The sequence below is a fragment of the Amblyomma mixtum genome, chromosome 3, assembly GCF_055824585.1.
Source record: "Amblyomma mixtum isolate Tamu chromosome 3, ASM5582458v1, whole genome shotgun sequence".
Taxonomy (NCBI): domain Eukaryota; kingdom Metazoa; phylum Arthropoda; class Arachnida; order Ixodida; family Ixodidae; genus Amblyomma; species Amblyomma mixtum.
Window position 1 is genome coordinate 280,819,296 of NC_143014.1, and position 25,643 is coordinate 280,844,938.

General features: G+C 42.6%; 2 protein-coding genes and 1 pseudogene across 2 annotated transcripts; 1 reads left to right on the forward strand and 2 right to left on the reverse strand.

Moving 5' to 3' along the window:
• LOC149355015 (calsyntenin-1-like) overlaps positions 1-25,643 on the reverse strand; it is a 489,555-nt pseudogene that overhangs the window by 31,449 nt on the left and 432,463 nt on the right.
• On the reverse strand, positions 9,655-14,892 carry LOC149355016 (uncharacterized). Its single transcript, XM_089583595.1, has 3 exons — positions 13,959-14,892; positions 13,083-13,361; positions 9,655-12,107 (listed from the first exon to the last, which is right to left on the reverse strand). Exons 1-3 carry the CDS (start codon positions 14,091-14,093, stop codon positions 9,897-9,899), a joined length of 2,625 nt encoding a protein of 874 aa, XP_089439721.1. The 5' UTR covers positions 14,094-14,892; the 3' UTR covers positions 9,655-9,896.
• On the forward strand, positions 13,593-17,977 carry LOC149355017 (BEN domain-containing protein 5-like). The gene is made up of 8 exons (XM_089583596.1): positions 13,593-14,777; positions 15,566-15,660; positions 15,731-15,998; positions 16,693-16,871; positions 16,933-17,071; positions 17,168-17,242; positions 17,466-17,586; positions 17,879-17,977. Exons 1-8 carry the CDS (start codon positions 14,582-14,584, stop codon positions 17,907-17,909), a joined length of 1,104 nt encoding a protein of 367 aa, XP_089439722.1. The 5' UTR covers positions 13,593-14,581; the 3' UTR covers positions 17,910-17,977.

A 25,643-nucleotide genomic window follows, 5' to 3' on the forward strand; every position in this document is an offset into this window, starting at 1 on the left:
TTGTGCTCTATCATTGCTAATGGTTATGCCTTATGTGAAAAATATGGAAAGAATTCTATAAGAGAGTAATCTAGGTTATAATCTGTTGCACAGTTAAGGCGAACAGGTTCTTGAGCAACCTCTCCACGATATTCTACTGTTAGCAAATAGCCAGGAAGATTTCCAAACTCTGGTTAGCTGTTGTGAGGACAAAAGAGGCACAGTTTTCGTTTTGGCGCAAGAAAGTCAGGTGTGGCGCTTTCCTATGATACAAGTGATCAGGCATTTACAGCCCAGTCAAAAAAAAAATCATTCGGTCCAATTGATATTTTCAATTCGACCCAAGTTAACCCAATTCGAAGCCCTGTGGACCCAATTGGACTGAGGAAGACCCCTTGGAGAACACAACCAGTTTCCCTAATTCCGATTGGACAGCCCAATTGGCCTCTGAACTTGCAGTTGGACTACGGAATCGAATTGGGGAGTCCATCTGGTTTCTGGACTTTTAACTAGACACAGGAATCCAATTGGGGAGTCCAATTGCTTTCTCTGATTCCAACTGACCAGACCACTTTGGTCTCTCAGCTTTCAGTTTGCTCTGCCATTTCAGCTGAATTATCCAACTGGTCCCCAGGACTCCATTGGTTTCATCATTTTCGCCTGGACTGCCCAGTTTGTCCCCCAGCTGTGTTCCAAACTAATGGTCAAATTGTGCAAAGGCAGAGTTGATTCCTCAATTACCATGTGGCTAGTCCACTAGCCAGGTAATAGAGTTAGTGCCTTGCTCTAAATGGACAGTCCATAGCATACTGCTAGTGAGCCGAGCAGGAAGGTCCAACTCGGTGCTCCAGGTGGTTGAAGATGCACGGCTGAAAAATTTCCATTTGGAAAAAACCAATTGGAAACCAACGACTGCCTTGATTGCGATCAGAATATTGTTCTCTATGAACACAAAACGGGGAAATTATGAGGTCTTAGTAAAAAGATTTGAGCGGCTTTATGTACTGCATTAATTTAATCATTTGAACTGTCACTGCGGGCATTAATCAATGAAATAACTTTGCTCAATGGACAAGTGCCACTGGCTCCAGGAGCAGTGCCTCATGAATGGGGTATATAAGTGTGAGCAAAAGTATGCCTTATGCATATATATTGACTGTGTCTGTGTTCCTTTTATGTGATATTGCAGATTTGTTTGTCTTCAGTTCCCTAAAGGCTTGGAATTATCACAATTTCAATTGACATGTACAAATGTTAGCACTAAATGCACAGCGTCTTAAGATCCTGGGAGAAAATCCACTTAGTTCTATACCACTCGAATCAAACTGGCCGAGGAATGTCTACTGGATCAGACCAAATGAGGTCTTTCAATTGGGGTGGACCACTTGGTGCCTGCCCAATTGGAGCTGACCATTTGGTGTCGGCCACTTCGAGTGGTCAAAATGGTTTTTTCCAATTGGTATTCTCCAATGGTGTTGAAAACACATTTCAAAATATTTAATTGGTTCCAACTGGCAATTTTGAATTGGAATCCAGTGGTTTTTTTTTTTTTGACTGGGTTAAGACAAGGCCATAAAGTACTATTAGCATCCAGACATAAATATATTGGGATACGGATAAACAAAGGAGAGATATGTACAGAAAAGCCCGAGCAGTCTCTTAAGGCTAAAAGGCTTAAGAGATACTGAGATAATGAAACATGAAGTATTATGGATGTAAAACAAATATAGTACTAAGAGGTATGCATTTAGAAAGGAATAATGGCGCCGAGTCTTCCTTTCAGAAATGTGAATCTGTGCTTAGGGGGAGAAGTTAAGTCGATATTAGATGCAAATCAGAGAGCTCTTGGCAGATTAGCTGTTGGAAGACTGAGGCAAACAACTCGATGCACTGCTTGAAAGGCTCGTACTCGTGTGCCAGGTTGGGTGTCCCATTAATGGTGATGCTTGGCAGTTCAAACCTTCTGTGCTTCTCCATTGCTGCACCGGGGGGGGGGAAGGAATGATGATAAAAAAATTAGAACCAATGCCATGAGAAGAGTCAGCACTTCGTACAGACAGAACACGTCAGAGAAACATGCCAATAATCTCATGGAACGCAACAAGGCTACCCTGAAGGAAAAGCTTATTCCCAGCGGTCCACACAATGCACAAAGTGTGCAGCATTACATGAGAGGAATTAACACAAAATAGGTGTGTGTGGGGTGCATGCAAGTGTACGATTTGTGTCACGGAGTTCACCCCTCCGACACTGCACCTCACTACAGTATTGACCGCAAAACAGACAAGCAGATATATACAGCATGTGCTCTAGAACAGACCCCTTTCAAAAGTCATTAAGTTGGCTTTGCCACATAGTGCATTAATCAGGAAATAGCATTGCTGGCCAGCAGTCAGAGGAAGACAAAGTGCTGAATAAGTTTGCCAGCACTTGACAACTGTGTGTGCTGTAGTCACAGGAACAGCGTCAACACCATTTATGTTACAAAACACATGACCACGTCTGCATTTTCTGCATCAAAAGCTAGGTACTTCACCTTTACTTGGGCATTTGACAATACTGTGAAGCTGGCTCAATGTATTTTAGAACCCCATTACTATGTGTTGGAATGAGCCACTTCACTTGTGACGTAGGTGAAAGTGACAATTAGTCTTTTTGCCATTTTCTCTCCTCTGTGGTCCAGAATGGAGAACGCTAAATACTGAAAAGGCAGTGGCTGTACAGCACTGCTGCCATAGTTAGAGAATTATCACGTGTTTATCTTCCTCTCTCCCGATGCTAATATTCAATCCATAGTGAGAACACCAAAGAATGAAATTAACAGCACTCAATGAGTGTATCAAATTCAAAATGCCTTCATTTTAGTACAGAATAACAATGTTCATTTAACATGCAATGACTAGGCTCCATTTAGGGCCTCTGATGTGCTGTCCTAGTCCACAATGACCTAGCTGCTGCTCAAGAAAAGTTCTCATTAACTTGATTAACTGCAACACTTTACCTGGACTAAGGACAGCTTGCGAGCTAAAACCAGGTGCAATGTGCAAGTTATCTACTGCCACCTTTGGACTGTTTACAGGCCCATGAGCCCTTCTGCTGGGTGAGCTCTATATGGCATGCCAGCCAATGAGAAACATTTGAAATATGTTTGTGGCCCCATACTGGCTGAACTCAAAAAGAACAGCACATTGAACATCTATTTATGTAGTTTGATCGAAAGGATCCAATATATTTTCAAACTACATGTACCAACTCCAAATTCTGGCTTCACAAAAAACATCCAGTGTTCCCGAAAACCCACATCCCACATGCACACACTGGACATCAAGAAGGCACCGATTCCGGATATCCATGGATTATCCCTGAATACCTGCAGACTTCCCCTGCGTACCTATTTGACACACAATTTGGACATCGACACAATACTTACATGACAGTAGTGGCCACAGAAACAGTACGATGACCAGATGAGGGGAAGTCGCGCGAATTGACATAGGCCACACGGAACACGAGATCTTCGAGGGTGTCCTGGTCCCGAGCTGCCACTGTGACTTTGCTGCTCGGAATCAGAGGTAGCTTCCTGCAAGAACACCATGAAAAGAGTGGCCAGAAACATGCAATCACAAGGTAAGAATTGCCATTCTTGTTGCTAATAGCAGATGCACAAGCATGGAATGCCTATAGTTGGCAGCTTAATGTTGTCTGGTGCTAATGAGAACTTCACTTGCCATAACAGTACCGTGCAATCACCGCTCTCACAGCTAGTCTGCTCTTCCAAGCCTCAAATGAACGATGCATTCCGAAGGCATTGCAAAAAATACCAGCACAAACCAACAGGCAGAACTTTCTTTAATGCACAAAGAGTGACAATCCCAGGAGTCAGAATACTTCAAATTTCGCTGTGCAGTTGACCACACTGAGCAGCAGATGCTGTGAATAGCTGCCTCCAAAACAAAACAGTGCCAGTGTCCAATCAGTCTGTGTTCGTGTGGCTGCCAGTGGCCATTAATGGAGCTTGTTTCGGTTGCACAAAAAGCAATCCAAGATCCTGACATTGGATCTGCAAGGACTGGCACAGTAAGTGCTGGGGATGTGAAATCAGCCCTGTTCCACCTTATCTTATTCAAGAAAGCAGAAAAGGCCAAGCTCCTAGCAAGGCATACACTTTCATGAAAATCTCACTGTTACATGAGCACCTTCTTTGTATGGCACTAGAATAAAGCAGCTGGGCCTTTCGATGTATGCAAGCCAAACTATGTGACAATACCTTCTTCAACGACATCTAGATCTCAGTCCCCGAAACACAGCAAGGAAGACATCTGCCATGAAGCCAGATCACTGAGCATAGGACACACCCTCTGCCGCAGGCCATGGAAACCAACTCTATTTACTGGTAGAATTCATGATGCTGACAGCAATAAAGAGACCACATACAGTAAATATCTGCCACTTGCCATTCCAGCAGCCTGTGAATCTGCAGGGGGAATGTCAAGCCACTCCTTGCAGGGATGCAGGCAGGAAAGCACATCAGGAGATTCCGTACGCTCCCTCAACACAGACAGGCCCATCAATAGCTGCGGAAGTGGAATCCCATCTTGTTGTCCTTGGTTGCATTTGCGTGAAGTCAACGTAGCGGCTGCTGTATTCTGCCTGTTCAGTGATCTACAGCACGCTTCATAGGCCCACCAAGGAATGCATGTGGCTAGGCCCCGCATGACCAGCTAAATTTAGGCAGCAGAGTTGGCTTCACATCATGGGATTAGAAAACACTGGCGCTGCTTATCACCAATTTTGCACCAAACATCTGAAAACGCTCACCAACCTGTTGTGATTTCTGGTCCCTCTAAACATACTAAATGGGTCAATGTGAAGAACGTAATTTTTGTTCCGGCCTAGAGGAAGATATTTCTCAAGATACAACTTTAGGAAGCATGCCAGATTAGCAAGCTTTAGATGTGGCTCTATTTTGTCAAAATGGTAACAACATCAATGCCATCATCATCAGCCTGCCTATGTAAACTGCAAGACAAAGGCCTCTCCCAAAACTCTCCAATTAGTCCTGCCCTGTGGCAGCTAGCTGTGGCCATCTTTTCCCCGCAAACTTCATCTCATCTGCCCACCTAATTTTCTGCCCCCCCCCCCCCCTCCCCCCCGCTACGCTTCCTTTCTTTTGGAATCCACTCCAATGCCCTAAAGGACCATCAGTTATCGTGCCTTTGCATTACATGCTCTGCCCAAGCCCATTTCTTTCTCTTGATTTCGACTAGGATGTCATTAACAACATATTCCCTACCATAAGTAAGCTTATTTAGACCTCTTGATCTGTCAAGAATTCAATATAATAAAAAATTAATGAGTCAGCTCTTAAGCGAGAGATGTAAAGTGAATGTTGAGTTTTAAGGTTGCAGAGGACCAAAATGAAACAAGCAATGCTACCTTAATGCATACACAAATGGCATGTTAGCAACAGGCCAGCAGTAGTATGACTGCTCCTAGTTTACTGACATAGAACAAAGCAGCAAAAATTTCTAATAAACTAATCTGTAGCATATTGTTATACCTCACGTTATTTCAGGTAACTTTTTCTTTGTTTATATCCTTACACTTCAGCTCATGCAGGGAAATCTACAGCAAGTTGCAGAGAAGCTTTATTTCCTTCAGTGGGTGCACATAACATGTTCTTTACAGCAGACACTGTTGGAAGCCGCTAAGGCTGTGAGTGTAAAACAGGCAGCATACCTTGCCAGCACACTCCTACAACAGCCGCCGCGGTGGCTCAGTGGCTATGGTGCTCGGCTGCTGACCCGAAAGACGCGGGTTCGATCCCGGCCGCGGCGGCTAGAATTTCTTTGGAGGAGAAATTCTAGAGGCCCGTGTACTGTGCGATGTCAGTGCACGTTAAAGAACCCCAGGTGGTCGAAATTTCCGGAGCCCTTCACTACGGCGTCTCTCATAGCCTTAGTCGCTTTGGGACGTTAAACCCCATAAACCCAACCCAACACTCCTACAACAAATGTGGTGTGGATGTTCTTGGTCTGGTGAAGAGGCCAGTAATCTACAATTTCCAGGTTGTTAGCCGTCACCTTAAAGGGCCGTCCATCGACACAGAGTGACGCTTGACTCCCACAGAACCAAAATGATACTGCCATTCAGAAAGGAAGTGTAGGAAAATGCAAATGCCTGAACTAGTTCTGGAATTAAAAGGCATGAGCCATGTCCCACTGAAATACCCAAAAAATGCTTGTCCAGAAAACCCAACTGACCACAGACATCTGTGGAATGTCCACATAACATCCAAAGCTACAGTAGATCAAGCTGTACCAAGTGCATTCTGAACTCGTTAAGGGCTAATTGGGCACTGTTTAGTTCCAACTCAAGACATTTGATACTAAATGCAATGTTTCTAGTAATGATCAGTGCTCCTTCACTCAGTACTAGCTGGGCACCAACCAACCCTACACATACCAGCTTTATTTAAACCGTTCTTTAGAGTGAGTGCAATTGGAATTAGAGCTGTTCACTATTGCAATAATTGTTCTAAGAATACTGCAATAAACCAGTCTGAACTAATTAACTGCCAGCTTATCATCTTCCCCTGGACTGATCTATTTGTGTGCCCTACCCAGTAGGAGATAATGTATCAACTTGGAACATATACTCCCAATTATAGTCACGTTTCTATATTCCATGACCAGGTACTTGATGTTCTTATCACCACAATTGACCCCCACAATGCAACGCACAGCTAAAGGGATGGTACACGGATTACGTAGTGCAGATTGCAGCCAAGGATGCTAACCTCAGGGAAGTTGATGAAGAATGCATAATGGTGCCACCTGTCGCAGCACACCTCGGGTGTCTTCCAGAGCCACTCAACTGGTGTGAACTTCTTGGCCTGCTCCTGGCTGGACTCTCGGTGCAGCAGCAGGATAAGCCTGCAGGTGTGACTGAAGAGCACTGGGTGATGCCGGCTCATACCTGCATGAATATTAGCCACACACATGCAAGCTCAATGAGGGGAGCGCATTTTCTTCTTTCATATTGTTCTCAACGTAATCTAATGAGGCCGAGTGATCACGATATGCATGAGGCCCAAGGAAAACAAAAGCAGCAGATACAATGCCTCTGTTGTTATAGTAGCTGAATGCTATTTCTATTCCCTGAAACACTTTCATGTGTGTGCTTAAGTATGTAAACAACATGGGCAAAATGGAGGAATACAGGGCTTAGCATACCAAGCTGAATGCCCTTTTGACTGACCAACTATGCATTGTAAACACCTTACTGAATCAGACTACTGGTCTGATGAATGTGAATGAAGTGTAAAAAAGAAAACCAATTCGCAAAACACTTAATTTCTTCTTGTTGATGATGTCACTACAACACGTTAATGCCACAATGACAATTTTGCTACACAGGTACAGTCGCAAGCCAATTGGTCACTTTTATTCACGGGAAGATAGCACAGCGGAAAGGACATAAAAAGGAGGGGTAAATGCTTAAATGCACGAGCTGTTTTCAGTTGCATGAGCTGTCTTCATACCGAAGAATAGTTGTACTCCCAGTCAAAAAAAACCATTGGGTCCAATTGAGATTTCCAATTGGACCCAATTGGAATCAATTGGATCCAATTGGAAGCCAAATGGAACCAATTGGACTTGGGGAAACCATTTGCGATGTCCAATTGGTTTTCCCGATTCCAATTGGACAGTCCAATTGGTTTTTCAACTTCCAATTGGATTTTCAAATCCAATTGCAGAGTCCAATTGGATTTTCAAATCCAATTGCAGAGTCCAATTGGTTTTCTACATTCCAATTGGACAGTCCAATTGGTTTTCCAGCTTCCAATTGGATTCACAAATCCAATTGTGGAGTCCAATTGGTTTTGTGCATTCCAATTGGACAGTACAATTGGTTTCTCAACTTCCAATTGAGCTCACAAATCCAATGGGGGAGTGTGCATTGGTTTCCTGCATTCCAATTTTACGGTCCAATTGGGCTCTCAGCTTCCCCTTGAGTCCAATTCGTCCTGCCATTCCAACTATTGCCCCATTGGTTTGAAGATTTTAACTGAAGTCAAATTGTATAAAGGTTGAGTTTATTCCTCTTTATTACCAACTGGCAATTAGGGCCAGTTGGCTTCTTAAAAGATTTTTTTTGAGGATATATGTCCATTCACTCTTTCAAGGTTCCACTGTGCTTCAGGAACAAATATACCACAGCACACTAGACATGAGGCCTGCATAAGCTTGATTCTTATCTGCTTCAGGTTCAATTAAAACATCATATGCTTGACTCTTGTCAGTCACACTAGTTTTTTAATAACTGAAGATATCGAACTTCGTTGCATACTGTGCCATTTCCTATATCCATTCGTCATACTGTTTGAACTGTGCACAATATCTGCCAAGTTTAGTGCCAAACAGAATCTAAGGCTATTTAACAACTGGGCAATTTAAGCCACACTGTTGATGTAACTCTGCATTCTACCTAAAATACTTTGTAACTGCAGTTTTACCTGAGCTCTACCATACATTATAAAACTGAGGCCACCCTCACTATAAACACTCGCTCAAGAATGTATAACATAATCTTTATTAGACAGCACACAACAAAAAAGACAATGAGATAACACTTCCGTGGAAATAACACGAGAATATGTTTTGCGAACTGTACATACACTTGAAACTAAGGACGCTACACTAATTTCACAGAAATAACTTAGCAGATAAACTACACATAATTGTCAGTCGACATAGTACTAAAACTGGCAAATGAATACTTTGGTACAGATCACAGCATCAAGGTAAAAACTTTTTCAGCAGACTGCATTTAACAGAAAACAGCACTCATTTTTTTGGATTTGCAAGAATGCAGAATACATAAATACAGTGCCCGGTGCAACTTGAGTAAAAGCATTTCTATACAAGCAGCAATGAGGTGACAAAATACGAATTGTATAAGATTGGAAACTCACATAAGAGGCATATGAGAACAGAATTACAAATAACTAAAGAACAAAAGTGCACAAGAATACGATACACAACTACCAGTTGTCTACACAAATGAATGCACTCTCTTATAACCTCCAAGTGTCATCTGCCACACTGGCTCAGTGTTTAAAAGTGCTCAGCTATTGAGTTGGAGGATCCAGGTTCATTCCTGGCCATAGTGGTGTGGTCTTGATGGAGGTGAAAGCAATATGTGCCATTGTGCTGTGTGATCCCAGCATGTGTTCAAGAACACCAGGTAGTGTAAAGTAATCCAGAGCCCTCCACTATGGCACTGCTCATAGCCTATGTGTTACTTCAGCACATTAACCACATTACGAATTTTTTTTACAAAAGCCGTGTGTACAAGCCCAATGCGGTGGCTCAGTGGTTAAGGCCAGTGGATAGTCTACCGAACCAGAGTACCCAGTTTCGAACCAGATTGCGGTGGATGCGTTTCGATGGAGGCGAAACGCAAGAGGCGCCCGTTTGCTATGCGATGTCAGTGCATGTTAAAGATACCCAGGTGGTCGAAATTATTCTGGAGCCCTCCACTACAGCACCTCTTCTTTCACTCCCACCTTCCTCCCTTCCCTTGCAGTGCAGTTCAGGTGTCCACCGCGATATGTGAGGCAGATACTGCCCCATTTTCTTTCCTCAAAAACCAATTTATTTGTGCACAAAGACAAGTGCAATTATTTATTATTTAAGTGATGTATTTCACACACATTTATGCAACTGCACTGTGTGATGAGTTTGCATGTTAAAGAACCCTAGGTAAGCAAAACTAACCCGAAGCGCTCTGCTACAGCTTCTCTTGCAGACCTTAAAAGTCCCACACCTTGCACTATAGCACTGCTCCCTCCTAGGTGCTGCTGTCTGGATTGATCTACCACCTGGTGTTCTTAAATGTGCATTATATTCAGTTTACCCTGTAAACGAACTCGGCACTGGCGAGACGTAACAATTTCCTCCTGTTCTAACAACTGCGCAAACAGTCAAAATTTCTGAAACTGGTAGCACAGTCAGTGATCGCGCTTCCTCTATGACTTTAAGCACATGTCGAACTATCAAAGTCGTGTATTTCATAGGAGCACATTTGAGTCGCCTAACTATGACATATGCTTCTGCACTATTTTTGCATATGATTTTTTCTATCACAGCAAAAGAGGCATCACAAAGTTGAATCACTGAGTCATTCGTCTTTTTTCCTGCAGCATACTTTTTTGTAGTAAGCACTACCCCTTTCCTGATCATGCGACCATACTGCACAGCACCTAAAAGCTCAGTACAACTGTCAACAGGACAGCTTGGTGTGGTATAGATGCTGCCTCGCCCAAAATATCGAACCTCTCCCGGAACTGTCACAGTTTTTTTAGTTTTTGAGGACTCCAGTAGATCACAATAACTAAGTACACTTGGCTTAGAAGCTAATTCAGAGAGATTATCTATTAGCCTTTCAGTCTGTAGGACTCTACAAACTTGATGGGGTATACCATTTGCAGCTTTTACAGCTTTCTTTAAACTGCCATTGCCCGACTCAAATGGAAAGGCTGAGTGTGCCCAAAGTGGGCCCCAGTGGCGCACACTTTTTGCTATGTGAGTGACCTGATGCATGTTGAATGACATGCAGCCTTTCCCATAAAGAAGCTGTGCACGAATATGGAACTCTAACAGCAGCTCCTCCGCCTGTTCGAGCTCCCAGGTGGCCAATTCCCTCTTGAGCATTAAATGCAGGGCCTCTACTAGATAAGCCCAATGCTGAACGCAGAGTTTGTCTGCAATTCCCTCCAATACGGGCAAGCTATAGTAAAGAAGCCAGTTCTCCCACTCTTTAGCTTTCCAAAATTTTTTCTCCTTTGTTGGCCTCGGTGTTCTTTTTACATACCTAGGTGATGAGATTGCCAACAACCTTGCATCGATGTCATCTTGGCGTGACCTCATGTAAAATCTGCAGCTAGTGTCCTCAAGCCACATCTCAAGAAACTGCCTAGCCACTCCTAACAAGATACAGTGCATATAGTCTGGGACAAATCCCCACACTATATGAAACTGATCTAAGTTAATAAGTGGCGAGGCAGTTTTGACACCATGTACAGGTTTCCCTTCAGTTACTGCAGACTCCATGTCTTCCAACATCTGCTCTTCACTCCTTTCACTTGCTTCGTTTTCTTCCACGGGGTACTTCGTGGAGTTGGCAACTCTTTCGCCTCTTTGTAAGCACCAGTTGCAACCGTAATACGCATTGAATTGCATGACTCCCTGCATAGGAGCTCTTGCCACGGAATCAACGGCGCAGCAAATGCAGTATACTTTAAACCGTTTCTCTTCACCTCTGTATTCAAGGACAAAGCCTTTTTCTGACAGCTCTGTGATGGCTTCCACGAAAGCCCCTTGAAAGACTGCCATATCTGGCTTTTTCTTTCCGAACCAAAGGGCAGCTAAAACTGGCCTATTCATTCTCTGCGCAGCAGGCAGCTCATTCACTAACAGCTGTATAGGCCAAATGGCAGTGCCACTGGAACGAAAAATAGGAGTGCCATCTGAATTGAACATCAGGCTTATCCTGTTGCCTGCATCTGCTGTTGAGGAGACAAATGTTCGATACAGTTCCCCATCGTATATATCAGAATATGTCCCCTTATCTGGAAGGGGTTCTGTTAAATCGAGGATGTCGCACCCCTTTAGAACTTTTTGTAGTTGAGACTCTATGTCGAAAGCAACAAAAAAGGACCCTTCTGTCACAGAGGAAAATTTTGAAGCCCTGAAGCACTTGGTACATGTGGAGGAGGCTCCTGGCTCAACTTCACCAATGTACGTGGAGCAATTGGAACAAATGACATGAAACCTCATATCAGTGGGGCTACCATTGACCAGCTTTCCAAACATATACCGTGATTCTGGTAGCACAGGCTTTTCAAAAAACAAATTTATCATTTCTAATAAACTTGTCACTGCTGTCAGAGACAAACTGTTTTTGACAGCATGTTTCAGCACCATTAGCAGCATGTCGCCCTTCGACACCACAACCTTTTCGGAGACGATGTCGCTAAAAAGGTCAGCTAGTCCTGCATCTTCACTGGTGCCACTTGGGCTGTTCACATCTTGCTGAGCAGGATCCTCGGGCTCAGGAGTGTCCTGCACATCGCAAGCATTTGCTGAACTACTCTGCTGAACATGTCCAAAAATACAACTTTAGAACCATATATTCCCCTTTGTTGCCGTTAGTCAGCAATTTTTTAACATTTCATATAAATGGTACAAAACTTTAAGGAACAAAAGATTTAGAAATAAACTGGCAGCATCTACACAGCATGAAGACAGTCGTGACGCACATGTAAAACACTGCATGACACAGCAGGAAATAACCTGTCTGACAGTACTTGAGACTGCATCATTCCTTGAGCTCAAATTTGCTGCCCTGAAATTACCTTAGCATTCACCTCAGAAAGGCTGCATATGGCGACATGACAAAAACTATTTTTCCTGTGGCCGCTGACTTGTCTTCACTGTGAATTTCAGCAGCAGCCAGAAATGGTACCATGTTGATGCAGTAATTTAGTATTACTCATCCAGACAGGGCAATTGGAGAGTAATTCCTTTTTTTTTCCTGATGATTATTCACATCGAACTTAAATATTAAACAAAAGATTTCAATCCACCAGGCTGAACACTTCCAAAAAGTAAAAAAGCAATAGTTGGTGTCACAAATGTTCCGTAGCCCATGGACAGGTAAGTTCCAACTAACTACCCTACTGTCCATCAAGTGCAATTGTTTTTCTATCATAACCTTGCCTTTCACACCTTTTTGCTAAAGGCCCCCAGACAGTTGACATATATTAATTTATAGGGCCTTCAACAGCAGTGACATAATTCATATGCCACTTTGGGATGTAAGGCATTATATATCACTTTTTTTTGTCATGACTTTGCTCCAAGTGAATTGCACATGGCTTGGCGTTCAATACTCTTTAATTAAAAACTGCACGTGTGCTACACTGATTCTACACCTCGGCTGAATTCAGGGAAGGGAGAATGTTTGTTTACCCTTTTTTCTAGTTCTGTACCTGTAAGGCTCGGTGCCAATTAAGATAAAAAGTGAAATGTGCTTACAGCTTCCAAAAAAGCAGCGTCCGAGTTCTCTTGGTGGGGTGCAGGTACGCTGTCAGCCACGTCTGTTTCCATCTGCTCCTCACGGCCACGTACGGCGACATCCACCACGGGAATCCCCTGGTACGCAGTCTCAGCTGCCGCTGTAGCGTTCGGAGCATATTCCGAGTCGTCACAGTCTACTGAGCTGCTGTGAAGAATGTGCATTGCTTGCTGCACGGAATTTACATCACCAGGGTTGGATACACCAGGGTTGGATATAGTCCTCCTTTGAGATGATTCCTGCATGAAATGCCATTTTTGTTAACTTGCAATAATTTTACCACCAAATCATTAACAGCTGCAGCCAGTCGGTTAGGGAGGCGGATGCCGACTAAAGGTCGCACTGCGATCGATGCTAGTTTTTTTCACTCGACATTCATCAACTTACGCGAATGCAGCACAACATGCACGAACTTTCCTAGAGCCATTAAACATGAAATATGATGAACGAACGTGTACTGACCGTTGGAATGCTACACGTACACTATGCTAATAAGGGTCGCCATGCAATGCTACATGCAGCCGACGCGGATTATAAATAATTCTGATCAACTCGGGAAAATGCATCATCCAGACTTGGTACTGAACTAGCAAGACTGTCGTAGGCATCACTGCATCAAATTCCAGCGCGAATAAGCGAGCGGTTTAGCCGAGAGAACCCATTCTACGGTGCGTGTTAGCGTTGAACGGCTCCGAGATCACGTCTGGTAAAGTTAGTGCACCTGTTGTCGGAAAGACAAGCAATCACTGAGCCGCTAATTAAGATCCCCCGCGTGCAAGAGAAGAGGAAATTTTAATCAAAGAAGCACGTTACGTGTAATAGGCACTCATACTTACAACAGTGTTTTCGAGCCGTCTTTTCTCTAGCTCGATGGCAGTCGATCTTGGCAAGCTGCATGGGCCGTACAGCGAGCTTGGGCTCAGGTACGTCTTATAAGGGCCGCGCCTACGGCGCTCTTCTGCAGGTTCCATTCTTCAGGTACAAAAGGAGGTAAATACCTGTACAACCGTCACTGTCTGCCGTTTCAGCAGTCCATGTTGGAACAGTCCCAACCAGAAAGTAAAAAACTGGCACAATGCGTCACACGTAAGTACGGTGGCTAGAATCCTAACGCAAGCTGCCAAGGCTGTCAAAACAGTCCTCATATTCAAGTTCAAGTTGATTCAGTCAGCCAAAATTTTATGCCGTCACAATTTCACATTTGGGAGCGCTGCACAAAGTAAGTGCTCATAAAAAATTATAAATATAAATTTTGACATTTTGAAAGGTATACGGACGCATTTTGTTGTTGTTGCAGTAAAAAAAAATTACTCCGCAGTTTCGTACACCGGGACCTACGCTTACGTCACAGAAGCGCAGATACTGTGCACGTGTGCGACGTTGTGTTGCTGTGGGCATAGCTTGTTTTTTTTGTTTTCTGTGCTCTGACATTGCTGGAAATTTGCCCATTCAGATCATCATGTCTTTAAATGCGCCAGCATTTGCGTACGTCAGGTACAAGGATAACAACAGTTGCGCAGTGGTGCCCGTAGCGGACATAAAGGACTTCGCGCCTGCGAATTCTACGGATTTCGGTCCTCGGACCTACTTGGCCAAATGGACCGACAAAGAAGGAGAGGCAGACTTTTACCCGGCCCGAATTCTCATGCTCGGAGGTAATCAACTGCACTTTTCTGTTTGGTGGCGATCGAGTAGCGCTGATCTCTTTCTCTAGCGTGCCTTCGAAAATGGCGTATATGCTCCAACCAGCCCGATAATGCCGGAAGTGTTGTGTGCCAGTTACATGGCTTATCCTTCCATGGAACTATAGCTTACGCACGTCGCGATTAATGATGTCCAGCGTGCTTTATTTCGCGCAGTTTGGGCCTGGCAGTTGAATGCACTGTGGGATGCCAGCGGTAAAATATGTACCGGTTTTACGCGTATGGTCATGAAAAAAGAGAAATTAGCATAGTGAGATGTCCACATACATTCTTTATTGAAGTAAATGTCGGAAGGAGGAAATAATTTCGCTGCTGCATGTTAAAGTTAAACACAGTGTTAGGATGTTTTAAGCCTGCCTTTACAGAAATGCTACTGTTCACAAGCAGGAGAAAACGTTCTGCATGGCGGTATATTTTATTTGTTACTGATATATATATTGCGTATATGTGCCTCCCAGCTTTTGTATTTATTAATACTGTGATCTTTTCACACGACCTTAGCATATGTGCAGAGTCTTATTTTTAACATCGGAGCTCCAGAAGCACCAAAAGCGCACTGCAAGTGATATTACGAAAGCTGTTTGGGGTGCTGTTAATGCTTCAGAATCACCAGTTATCCCTAATCGACGCCTTAATTGTCATTTGAGTCACTCGACACTTCTGTTCTTGCTTCAGTTGATGCCTATATGGCTATGTATGAAATGTGTCGAAAGTACAAATCAAAATGGCATATTTTGCAGATTCTGAGGTGGAAATCTTTGGAAAAATACAAACAAGCCGCCTGCGGGTTCAGAAGTGCCTGCAGAGCAGCGACAGTGACGAAGAGATACAAGAGGTAGAATTTGTTTTCCTTTAGTGATTTTTACTGCTAATTGTTGCCTTGTGTCATGCCTTCTTTTACTTAGTGCACAGCACTGCCAAAAAAACGGAAGGAGGCAAGTAATAAGGAGGACCTCCTGGCCGTCCTTGAAAAAAAGAAGAAGAAGATAGGAACTTCAAAGGATAGAGGTTCAAAGCTGCTCATGGAGGAACTTCAAGCAGCACGCGCGAAAATGCAGCTGCAAAATAATGAGATTGAAAAATTGAAGGAGCAGTTGCTCCAACAAGAAGAAAAAATTGAGAAAATTACGAAGCTTAATTATGGGCTCCAGGAGACCATAATTTCCCTCAATGGTATGAATTGTTACATTCAGATTTCTGTGGCGAACATCTATCTGCATGCAGACCTTTCTAGGAGATCAATATTTCCTTTCAGTTGCACTGTACTATGCATTTTTATCGTGAAAATTTTGCTCACTTCAACCGGTGGCTCGTTTATCGTAAAACTGAGCACAGAGCTTGCTCATTGTGGCAGCTTTTGTCTAGTAGAAGTTTTACAACGATGCTTACTTATTCAGCCACGAATGATGCAACTCTGTAATAGTCTGCGGCAAGGTCGCTGAACTGAAATCCACCAATGCCTTATTGCTGCGAAGGGCGGCAGTGGCATCTTCAAAGGACCTGCACAGCTTGTAATGCTGACCTTGGCGCCGTTTGGCGAAAACTCAGAGTTCGCGGCTTTCGGTTCGTCGATTTTGAAGCAAAAGTTTGCATCATGCATGGCTGAACCAGGTAGGTACTGTTGACAAACTTACTATGAGACAAAAGTTCCTGTAATACCCACGTTCTGTGTACAGTTTCAGTGTAAACGAGCCAGTGATTGAGGCAAGAAAATTTTTAAATCTTCACAATAAAGATGTGCAATATTGTATGTTATTTATGGCAATGGAGCGCAAATTTTCCTGTCTTTTTTTGCAGAACTTGCAAGTGTACATTTGTTTATCTATCATTGTAGCAGTGCCTAAAATGTTCATCTGTGTATGACCAGGCTCAAAGTCTCAAGTGCAAGCAGTCCAGGAGCAAGCTCCAGCACTGCGGCTTAGCTCAGCCCCTGTCCACCCCAGCCAAGGTGAACCAGGACCGAGCCAGGCCGCTATACGAGTGGCACCTGCACCACATCCAAGCCCTCAACCCCATCTAGCCGAAGACTCTTCTTTAGCCCATTTGGTACAGCTTTCTTTGTATGGATGCCTTTGAGACATTTTTCATGTTTTATTTTTTTGTGCAGGTTGATATAGGGCAAGGGTTGCAAATATCGCGAGCCGCATGGCAGCGGATTTCTGAGCTCCAAAAGGACTCGATGTTCGTAAAAGAGCTCCTCATGATGGTGTGGACCCGTTCAGAATTGAGGGAACGGTCCCTTCAAGGTATCGTATTCCTTTTTTGCAACTGAATGCATTGTAGCTTTCATAAACCTCATGCCTAAATTTCTATTCTTTCCACTACCGCTCAAACTTTTTCAGGAAAACACTGCCCGCGCTTTCCAGGGCGACAAAGGAAGACGGCCCTCACTCCATGGAAGCTCTCAGTTCTGAGAGGTAACTGCAAGCAGCTGTTGGAACTATTTTATCTAGTAACAGCAATTTGTTTGCTGTCTTCTGCGTGAACTTATGTATTACCCTCACCAGTATGCTTCACAACTGCCAAAGCGTGTCCATCCTTTCTGAGCTTTGTCAAGCAGTTGTAAAATTTGTCACGTGTCAGTTTAATTCTTGCCTGCTTGATTTCTTATGTGATTGCACTGTATTCTGTCATTCTTAGACTGCTACAGGCAGCGATTAGAAGGCAAGGGCATGCCACCTGACCTCCTGACAACGGGAATGAAGCAGTTCAACCGCTTCGTAAGCGAGAAGATCGCAGATATAGAGAAGTTGGCAAAAAGGTGACAATTGTTTTATTTATCTGACTCCCTGCTAACAAACAAGTAAACCCAAGCCGCAGTTATGCAAATGTGCACCAGCAGAGGACATATATAGTTCATGGTGCTGTTTCTCTTCATATAACCACCCCATGTACTTGGTACACGCCCATGCATGAAATACTCCAGTAAATTTCTGCTTTGTGCATATTGTTTTTTTTTTATTTGTGCATACAAAATTGCGTCTAGTTTCTTAGTACTGCTGTGAACAGCTTTTCATTGCAGTAATGCTGTCTGTGTGATACTTATATTGCAGGGATCTTGCCAAGGACTTGGACGCTGCCTGAGGTCCCAGCTGCTGCGCATGTAGATATTTCCCATGGATTTTTTTGCAAATAAATTTGCTGTAAAACCAGTTCTTCCTGTCATTGTGGGACCACCTAGTGCCTGACAATTGGAGCAGATCAATTGTCTGCCAACTGGAGTGGACCTGCTGGTGTTGGCCAATTGGTATTCTCCAATGATGTTGGTCAATTGGAGCATTCCAAATGGTATTTTCCAATTGGCATTTTCCAATGGTATTGAAAACACATTTGGAAATTTCCAATTGGTATTTTCCAAATGGAATTTTCCAATTGGTATTTTCCAATGGTGTCGAAAACACATTTGGAAATTTCCAATTGGTAATTACCAATTGGAACGCAATGGTTTTTTTTGACTGGGCTACGGTAGCACCTTAATAGTTTCATAGAACCATCTTTGGAAATATCACATTCTTTTTGGCAGGTCATTTCACTCAAAAGTATATGTCCACTTTGCACCCTTCTGCTCACATCTCGTACAATCATGCTGATGTCCTTTCCGTGAATGATGTTGCTAGGTAGAAAAGTTTTCACAACAAGAGATATAGTTGAAGCTGATTTTGTTTTTCCGAAAATGTGCATAATCAAGAGAATGCAATAAGCATGTAGTGAGAAGCAGGAAAGCAACTTGGACTAAGTGAATGTGACAGCTCACAAGTTTTCAAACAAATAATTCAGGCGTGGCACTTTCCAATGATACAAGTGATGCACAAATGGTTTAAGAGATGCTGAAATAATGAAGCATAGGGCATTTTGGGTGTACAACAAATGTAGTACTAGGAGGTACGAATTTATAAAGGAATAATGGCGCCGGGATTATCTTTAGTAAATGCGATTCTGTGCTTGAGGGCAGCAGTTAAGTCAAGATTAAAAGCAAAGAGGGTTGACTCACAAAGGCAGAGAAGAACTACTAACCTATCCTGTAACTATCCTGGACACAAGGACGAAGAAATAAACAGCATTAAACGAGACGTAAAAAACCGCAGATTATAAAAACTAGATTAATTCAATAGAAAAGAAGCATAGCATAGAACTACATCATTACTGTAAGAGGTAGATCAGGAAGGAATCGTTCTATGATAATTCAAAAGGCAGTTCCCTATTCTTTGAAGGGTGTCTTAGAATGAGCCGCTACAAAAAGAAATATAATGAAGAAGGTCACATGTGCTCCACGCAGCAATTCAGAGCAGTTTTTTGTGAGATTCCAACTCTCCTGGAGGATATTATGGGGAAATTTTGAGGAGTTATTACATTTGTTGGCTTATGCTTATCAGCGCCGATGGGACCTGGGTAGAACCTCGAACACAAGTCCAAGTTGATGTCAAGGTGCTCAGCCATTTGTGGTTATGTACAGAAAAGCTGGTGATGAACACGGTGTGGAAGGGATAAGGGATGGCTTCAAGTGATTTTTGGAGAAGGGTAAGCGCACCTTCCACGAGCAGACAGCTTCACTTCAAAAGAAAAAGCAGAAACCAAGTGAAAGCTCACACAAAAGCAAGAAACAAAGTTAATTGCTCATTTATGTGCGATTTCTGCACTGCTGCACTGTGGTGAATTCTTACCAACTCTCGTACTTTCTTTTATTAATCAGCAAGGCCTTTTCTTGATGTCTACATTATGGGTGAAATATTTGTGTATCAAATAAGGTGTACAACGCAAAAGAGCTTTTCAAAAGAAGCGAACAAGGCCTTCACACTGTTGTAATGTTTACTGCTGCTGCAAATCGTCTGGCAATGGCAGTACACTCAGTAAAAAGGGTGAGGGAGGCTAAAGGGAATATTCGCTGGCATAGCCCAGGTTCTGTTCCACCTTCCTGTGTGCTTGTACTTTTTCTATAGATAATGGCGGAGTGCGTAACACAAGACGCTCACTACAAGTGCCACGGATCATGGCCATGCCGTCCAAGGCACTTAAGTGCAGTGCATTTTGAAGAACATGAGAATAAGAACTTCATTTGGTGATTCATAGATCTGATATCATTTGACGTGCCTACTAAAATGATTACTATAGATGCTTGAAAAAGAGCAACTAAATTAATTTTCACAGATGTACGCTAGCGAAAAAAATCGAGGGGGGCGCTTTCTTGACATAAATTATGGTGAGGCGAAAGCCTTAAGCACGGTGTTGCTGCTTGTGTCACTGATGTGTGGTTAAGATGTAAAGCTTCACCTCTAACAGTAGAACGCGACAGCGTCTTGGAACGCTGCCAAGGACTCCATAGAACACCACCACCCGTTCGGCTCTACTCTACGTCATGCTTGTCGGTTTATTGGTTTTTGAGGAAAGGAAATGAATCTGTCTCGCATATCTCAGCAGAAACCTGAGCCTTGCCATAAGGGTAGGGAGGAAGATGGTAGTGAGCGAAGACACCGTACTCACTAGACGTACCTTTGTTCATTCCATACCAACGAGCTGGCAAGGCGGAGTGGTTAGCATGCTCATCTTGCACTCCGGAGACCTTTTTTCAATTCCCCAACTAGGCCAATTTCCTACTCAGTTTTATTTATTTATTTATTTTACTTGGAGCATCACTATACCATCCCTTTAATTGGTTGGATGGTTACTAGCCAAAGTACAATTGGCCTCGTTTGAAATTTGCACACTATGATGTAGCGACCAATTGAAAAGCATAACATTTCTGTCGACAACTCCTGCTCACAATGATGAGCATTAAATGCTTCCGCCTTTAAAAACGGGGTAGCGCATATCTCAGTAACAAATGTCTTGATGGCAGTTGCAATTAAGGTCCTTCTTAATCCTTTTCCTCGGGTGGGAAGTGTAGAATACCTACGAATGTTAGCGCAATTTTTTCTTCTTTAAGAGAACTTCAAACTTTATGTGCAAACCAGTAGCTGATCTGCAACCTTGTCAAACTTCCATTTTGGTTCAAATTCGAAAAATATATATGAATTAATTTTTCACAGTTCACTTCCACACAACGTTGCCCTTGTCGAGAAACATATTAATGAATGTCTACTAGAAAAGACACATCGTAACAATCATAACTGAGAGTACCCGGGTAAAGTCAGAACTGCCCGACTCTTAGGTTGAAGTAATTGTCACTCTTGGTAATGAGCCGAACCCTCCACCCCATCCAATCTGGAACTAACTGAAAAAGGCTAGATTTGCTCCCTGAGTGTTTCCTAGCTTTCAGCTGCACCAAACCAGAAGGCATATTTGTTCCTCCCTCACCGGCTTGACTAAAATAATGTAAAAAAATACACACTGGCAAACAATGAAACAACAACCGATATACGTTGCGAAAAATAGCACCTAGAAAAAAAATGATAAGTTCGGCTCCTAACTGGCACCCTTAGATGTATAGGCTGTCACATTTATACAAGTGACCATAATATGAAGGAAACAAAAATGATAACGAGATCAGATAATTAGTTCATACTTAGGCTGACTTTCAAATGCACTCAAACAATTAAAGATTTGCCGGAAATATTTTGGCATGATAATATTTTCACTTGCGCCAGGAGAGCACTATTTAGAGCGGTGAATCGGCAAGGCAGAAGACTGGCTGAACGACACAAACGGAGACGAGAATAGCGTTTCACATTCGACCACCTATTCATCTGGATCCCTACCATGAATGACAGAATATACTACTTTTTCACACCTCCAGATTTTTTATTTGAGAAAATGCCCACCACCCTTGCACAGGCAGACACATCACATGTCTGAGAAATAGTCAGTGAAGGAGTATGGTGCTGTCTGCCACTGCTGCTACTGGGCATGCCAGTTGACATTGACATTTTTCTCCACAGCCACCGCACTTCTAGCTGAGGTGTCCGTCGAGTTCGGAGTTCTCACAAGAGAGACTGTGCTCACGTTACTACAGTTACTACAGTCGACGCTTGACGGTCCGGGCTGCAGCACCACTTGAACCTTGAATGCACAATCCATAGCATAAACTGCTTCTCGACGGAAACAACGCACAGGATTTGATTTGAATTTTACAGCTGTTCACGGCAAGCATGGCTCTAGTATTTTGCAGAGGTTATCTTCGATGCCTGATCTATGCAGTGGGCTTGTATTTCTCAAACTTCCAGAATGCCGTTTTCATTTTATGAAACCAAAGTGCAAGGTAAGCAGTCAAAAATAATCCAGAGTCCTCCACCCCTCCCCTCACGGCGTGGTTGAGCCAGTTGAGGTTTCTTCTGGCGGCTTCCCTTCAACCTCTGCTCCAAATTTTTTCAATCCCTCTCTCCACTGAGAATGCATTTTTCTTATATTTACAACCAGTTTTTATATTTCAGGGATCTCTTGTGCCAATATTTACTAGTTTTGCATATAGTACAGTTTTGTTTTCTCCTCATTTTATTTGCAGTGCCCCCTGACTTTTGAAGTGAGGGAGAACATGTAGGTTTACTCCGCAAGTTACCTCCGATATTGTAGTCTAAGACAATTGCACTTTTTTCTTCCTTCTTTTGGCAAAACATTAAATTGATTGTAAGCGCACACCGAGCTTTATTTATTACTTTTATGTTGCCAGATTTTCAGATTGTCACAGGGTGGCCAGTATTTTCTGAAAACAAACAAAAATTGTTATGCAAGCTTTAGATCATATTGTGATTATTTTGCAGTAAAAGCTAAAGGAATTTTGTTTTCTTTACAAATTGTTGCAAATATTCAGAAATTAGTGACCAAAGGTGATTGTTGCCAGATGTTTATATCAAATTTAATCTAGTTCCCCAGGTCGCAATAAAATGTAGAATCCGTAGAATGCTTATTTAAGACGCTTCATTGCAAATCTCGAAGAAAAGTGTACTGCATTGACTATCCAAATAGCTTGTGTTTAGCTTTCTGCTAGTTTATGCTACGAATTGTCTGGTTAAAGGTGCTGCTGCAGAATGGACCGTCAAGCGTCCACTATAGTACCTGTAGCACAGTGAGCACATTTTTGCATATTAGAACTGTGGAATCGAAGGACACATGAGCTAGAAGCACAGTGGCTGTAGAGCAAATAGTCAGTGGAAACTGGCACGCCCCACAGCAGCAGTGGCAGACAGCACCATACTTATTTATTTATTTATTTTATAATATTACAGGCCACTGCATGGCCCAAGCAGGAGTGAACTTACATTGTTACAGAACAAAACAGAATAAAATTATTCAATATTAGCAGCACACGGATACCAAAGAATGAAACCAAAAGAATAAACTTATACAATGTTAGCAGCGCACGGATACCACGGAATAAAACCAAAAGAATAAACTTATACAATATTAGCAGCACACGGATACAAAACATACATATAAGCAATATTAGCAGGTAAGTAGACAATTTAACGCATCAGAAAAATTTTGCGAGAAAAAAACAGATTCCGGTAATGAATTCCAATCTTGCACTGTTCTAGGGAAAAAACTGTATTAAAAACTGTTAGTTTTGGCGAAAAGGGGAGTAACTGAATGTTCATGAACGTTCCGAGTCCTTCTCACTAGAGGACGCTTAATGCACTCCGGAAGCTTCAGTTTATTTATACCTGTTCAACTATTAAACAAGAATACCAATCTATTAATCTTTCGACGGATTTCTAGTGTAGGAATGTTATTTGACATCATTAATTGCGAGGGCGAGTCTTCTCTTTTGTATTTTCCGTATATAAACCTAACCGCTTTCCTATTGACTTTTTCAAGGACCATTATGTCCTTTTTTGTGTACGGGTCCCACACGACTGAAGCATATTCAAGTAAAGACGGCACACAAGTTTCGTAAGCCAATTTTTTCATGTGTGCTGGGGCAGTTTTAGCTTTCTTCGTAAAACCCATAGCTTTTGCAATCCGGCTGTAGAAATATTAGTAATGTGTGATGACCATTTTAACTTACTGTCAAGTGTTACACCTAAATATTTATATTTCTCAACTTCCAAAATCCTCTCACCGCGAAAAAGGTAAGGCAGTAAACTAGGAGACTTTTTTCTAGTTATACGTAAGACAACAGTTTTTGCACTATTAGGTTCCATAGCCCATTTAAGACACCAGTCTTCAATGGCAAAAACTGCTTTTTGTTCAGAGCTGTGGTCATGTTCGGATGAAATTTGTTTATACACTACACAGTCGTCTGCGAATAACTTAACAGAAACATCTTCAGGGACAACCGTAACTAAATCATTGACATATATTAAAAACAACAATGGCCCAAGCACACTTCCTTGGGGAACTCCAGAATGAACACTAACAACACTTGAAGAGGTCTTATTAATTTCCACATATTGCCGTCTGTCTGTAAGGTAGGCTTGAATCCACTGAATGATAAAAAAAGGCACACCTATACATTCCATCTTATAGAGAAGTTTGCCATGTGGCAACAGTGGCCCAAGCACACTTCCCTGGGGAACTCCAGAATGAACATTAACAACACTTGAAGCGGTCTTATTAATTTCCACATATTGCCGTCTGTCTGTAAAGTAGGCTTGAATCCATTGAATGATAAAAAAGGCACACCTATACATTCCATCTTATAGAGAAGTTTGCCATGTGGCAACAATGGCCCAAGCACACTTCCCTGGAGAACTCCAGAATGAACACTGACAACACTTGAAGCGGTCTTATTAATTTCCACATATTGCGGTCTGTCTGTAAGGTAGGTTTGAATCCATTGAATGATAAAAAAGGCACACCTATACATTCCATCTTATTGAGAAGTTTGCCATGTGGCAAGAATGGCCCAAGCAAACTTCCCTGGGAAACTCCAGAATGAACACTAACAACACTTGAAGCGGTCTTATTAATTTCCACATATTGCCGTCTGTCTGTAAGGTAGGCTTGAATCCATTGAATGATAAAAAAGGCACACCTATACATTCCATCTTATAGAGAAGCTTGCCATGTGGCAACAATGGCCTAAGCACACTTCCCTGGGGAACTCCAGAATGAACACTAACAACACTTGAAGTGGTCTTATTAATTTCCACATATTGCCGTCTGTCTGTAAGGTAGGCTTGAATCCATTGAATGATAAAAAAGGCACACCCATACATTCCATCTTATAGAGAAGTTTGCTTATGGCAACAGTGGCCCAAGCACACTTCCCTGGGGAACTCCAGAATGAACACTAACAACACTTGAAGCGGTCTTATTAATTTCCACATATTGCCGTCTGTCTGTAAGGTAGGCTTGAATCCATTGAATGATAAAAAAAGGCACACCCATACATTCCATCTTATAGAGAAGTTTGCTTATGGCAACAGTGGCCCAAGCACACTTCCCTGGGGAACTCCAGAATGAACACTAACAACACTTGAAGCGGTCTTATTAATTTCCACATATTGCTGTCTGTCTGTAAGGTAGGTTTGAATCCATTGAATGATAAAAAAGGCACACCTATACATTCCATCTTATAGAGAAGTTTGCCATGTGGCAAGAATGGCCCAAGCAAACTTCCCTGGGAAACTCCACAATGAACACTAACAACACTTGAAGCGGTCTTATTAATTTCCACATATTGCCGTCTGTCTGTAAGGTAGGCTTGAATCCATTGAATGATAAAAAAGGCACACCTATACATTCCATCTTATAGAGAAGTTTGCCATGTGGCAACAATGGCCCAAGCACACTTCCCTGGGGAACTCCAGAATGAACACTAACAACACTTGAAGCGGTCTTATTAATTTCCACATATTGCCGTCTGTCTGTAAGGTAGGCTTGAATCCATTGAATGATAAAAAAAGGCACACCTATACATTCCATCTTATAGAGAAGTTTGCCATG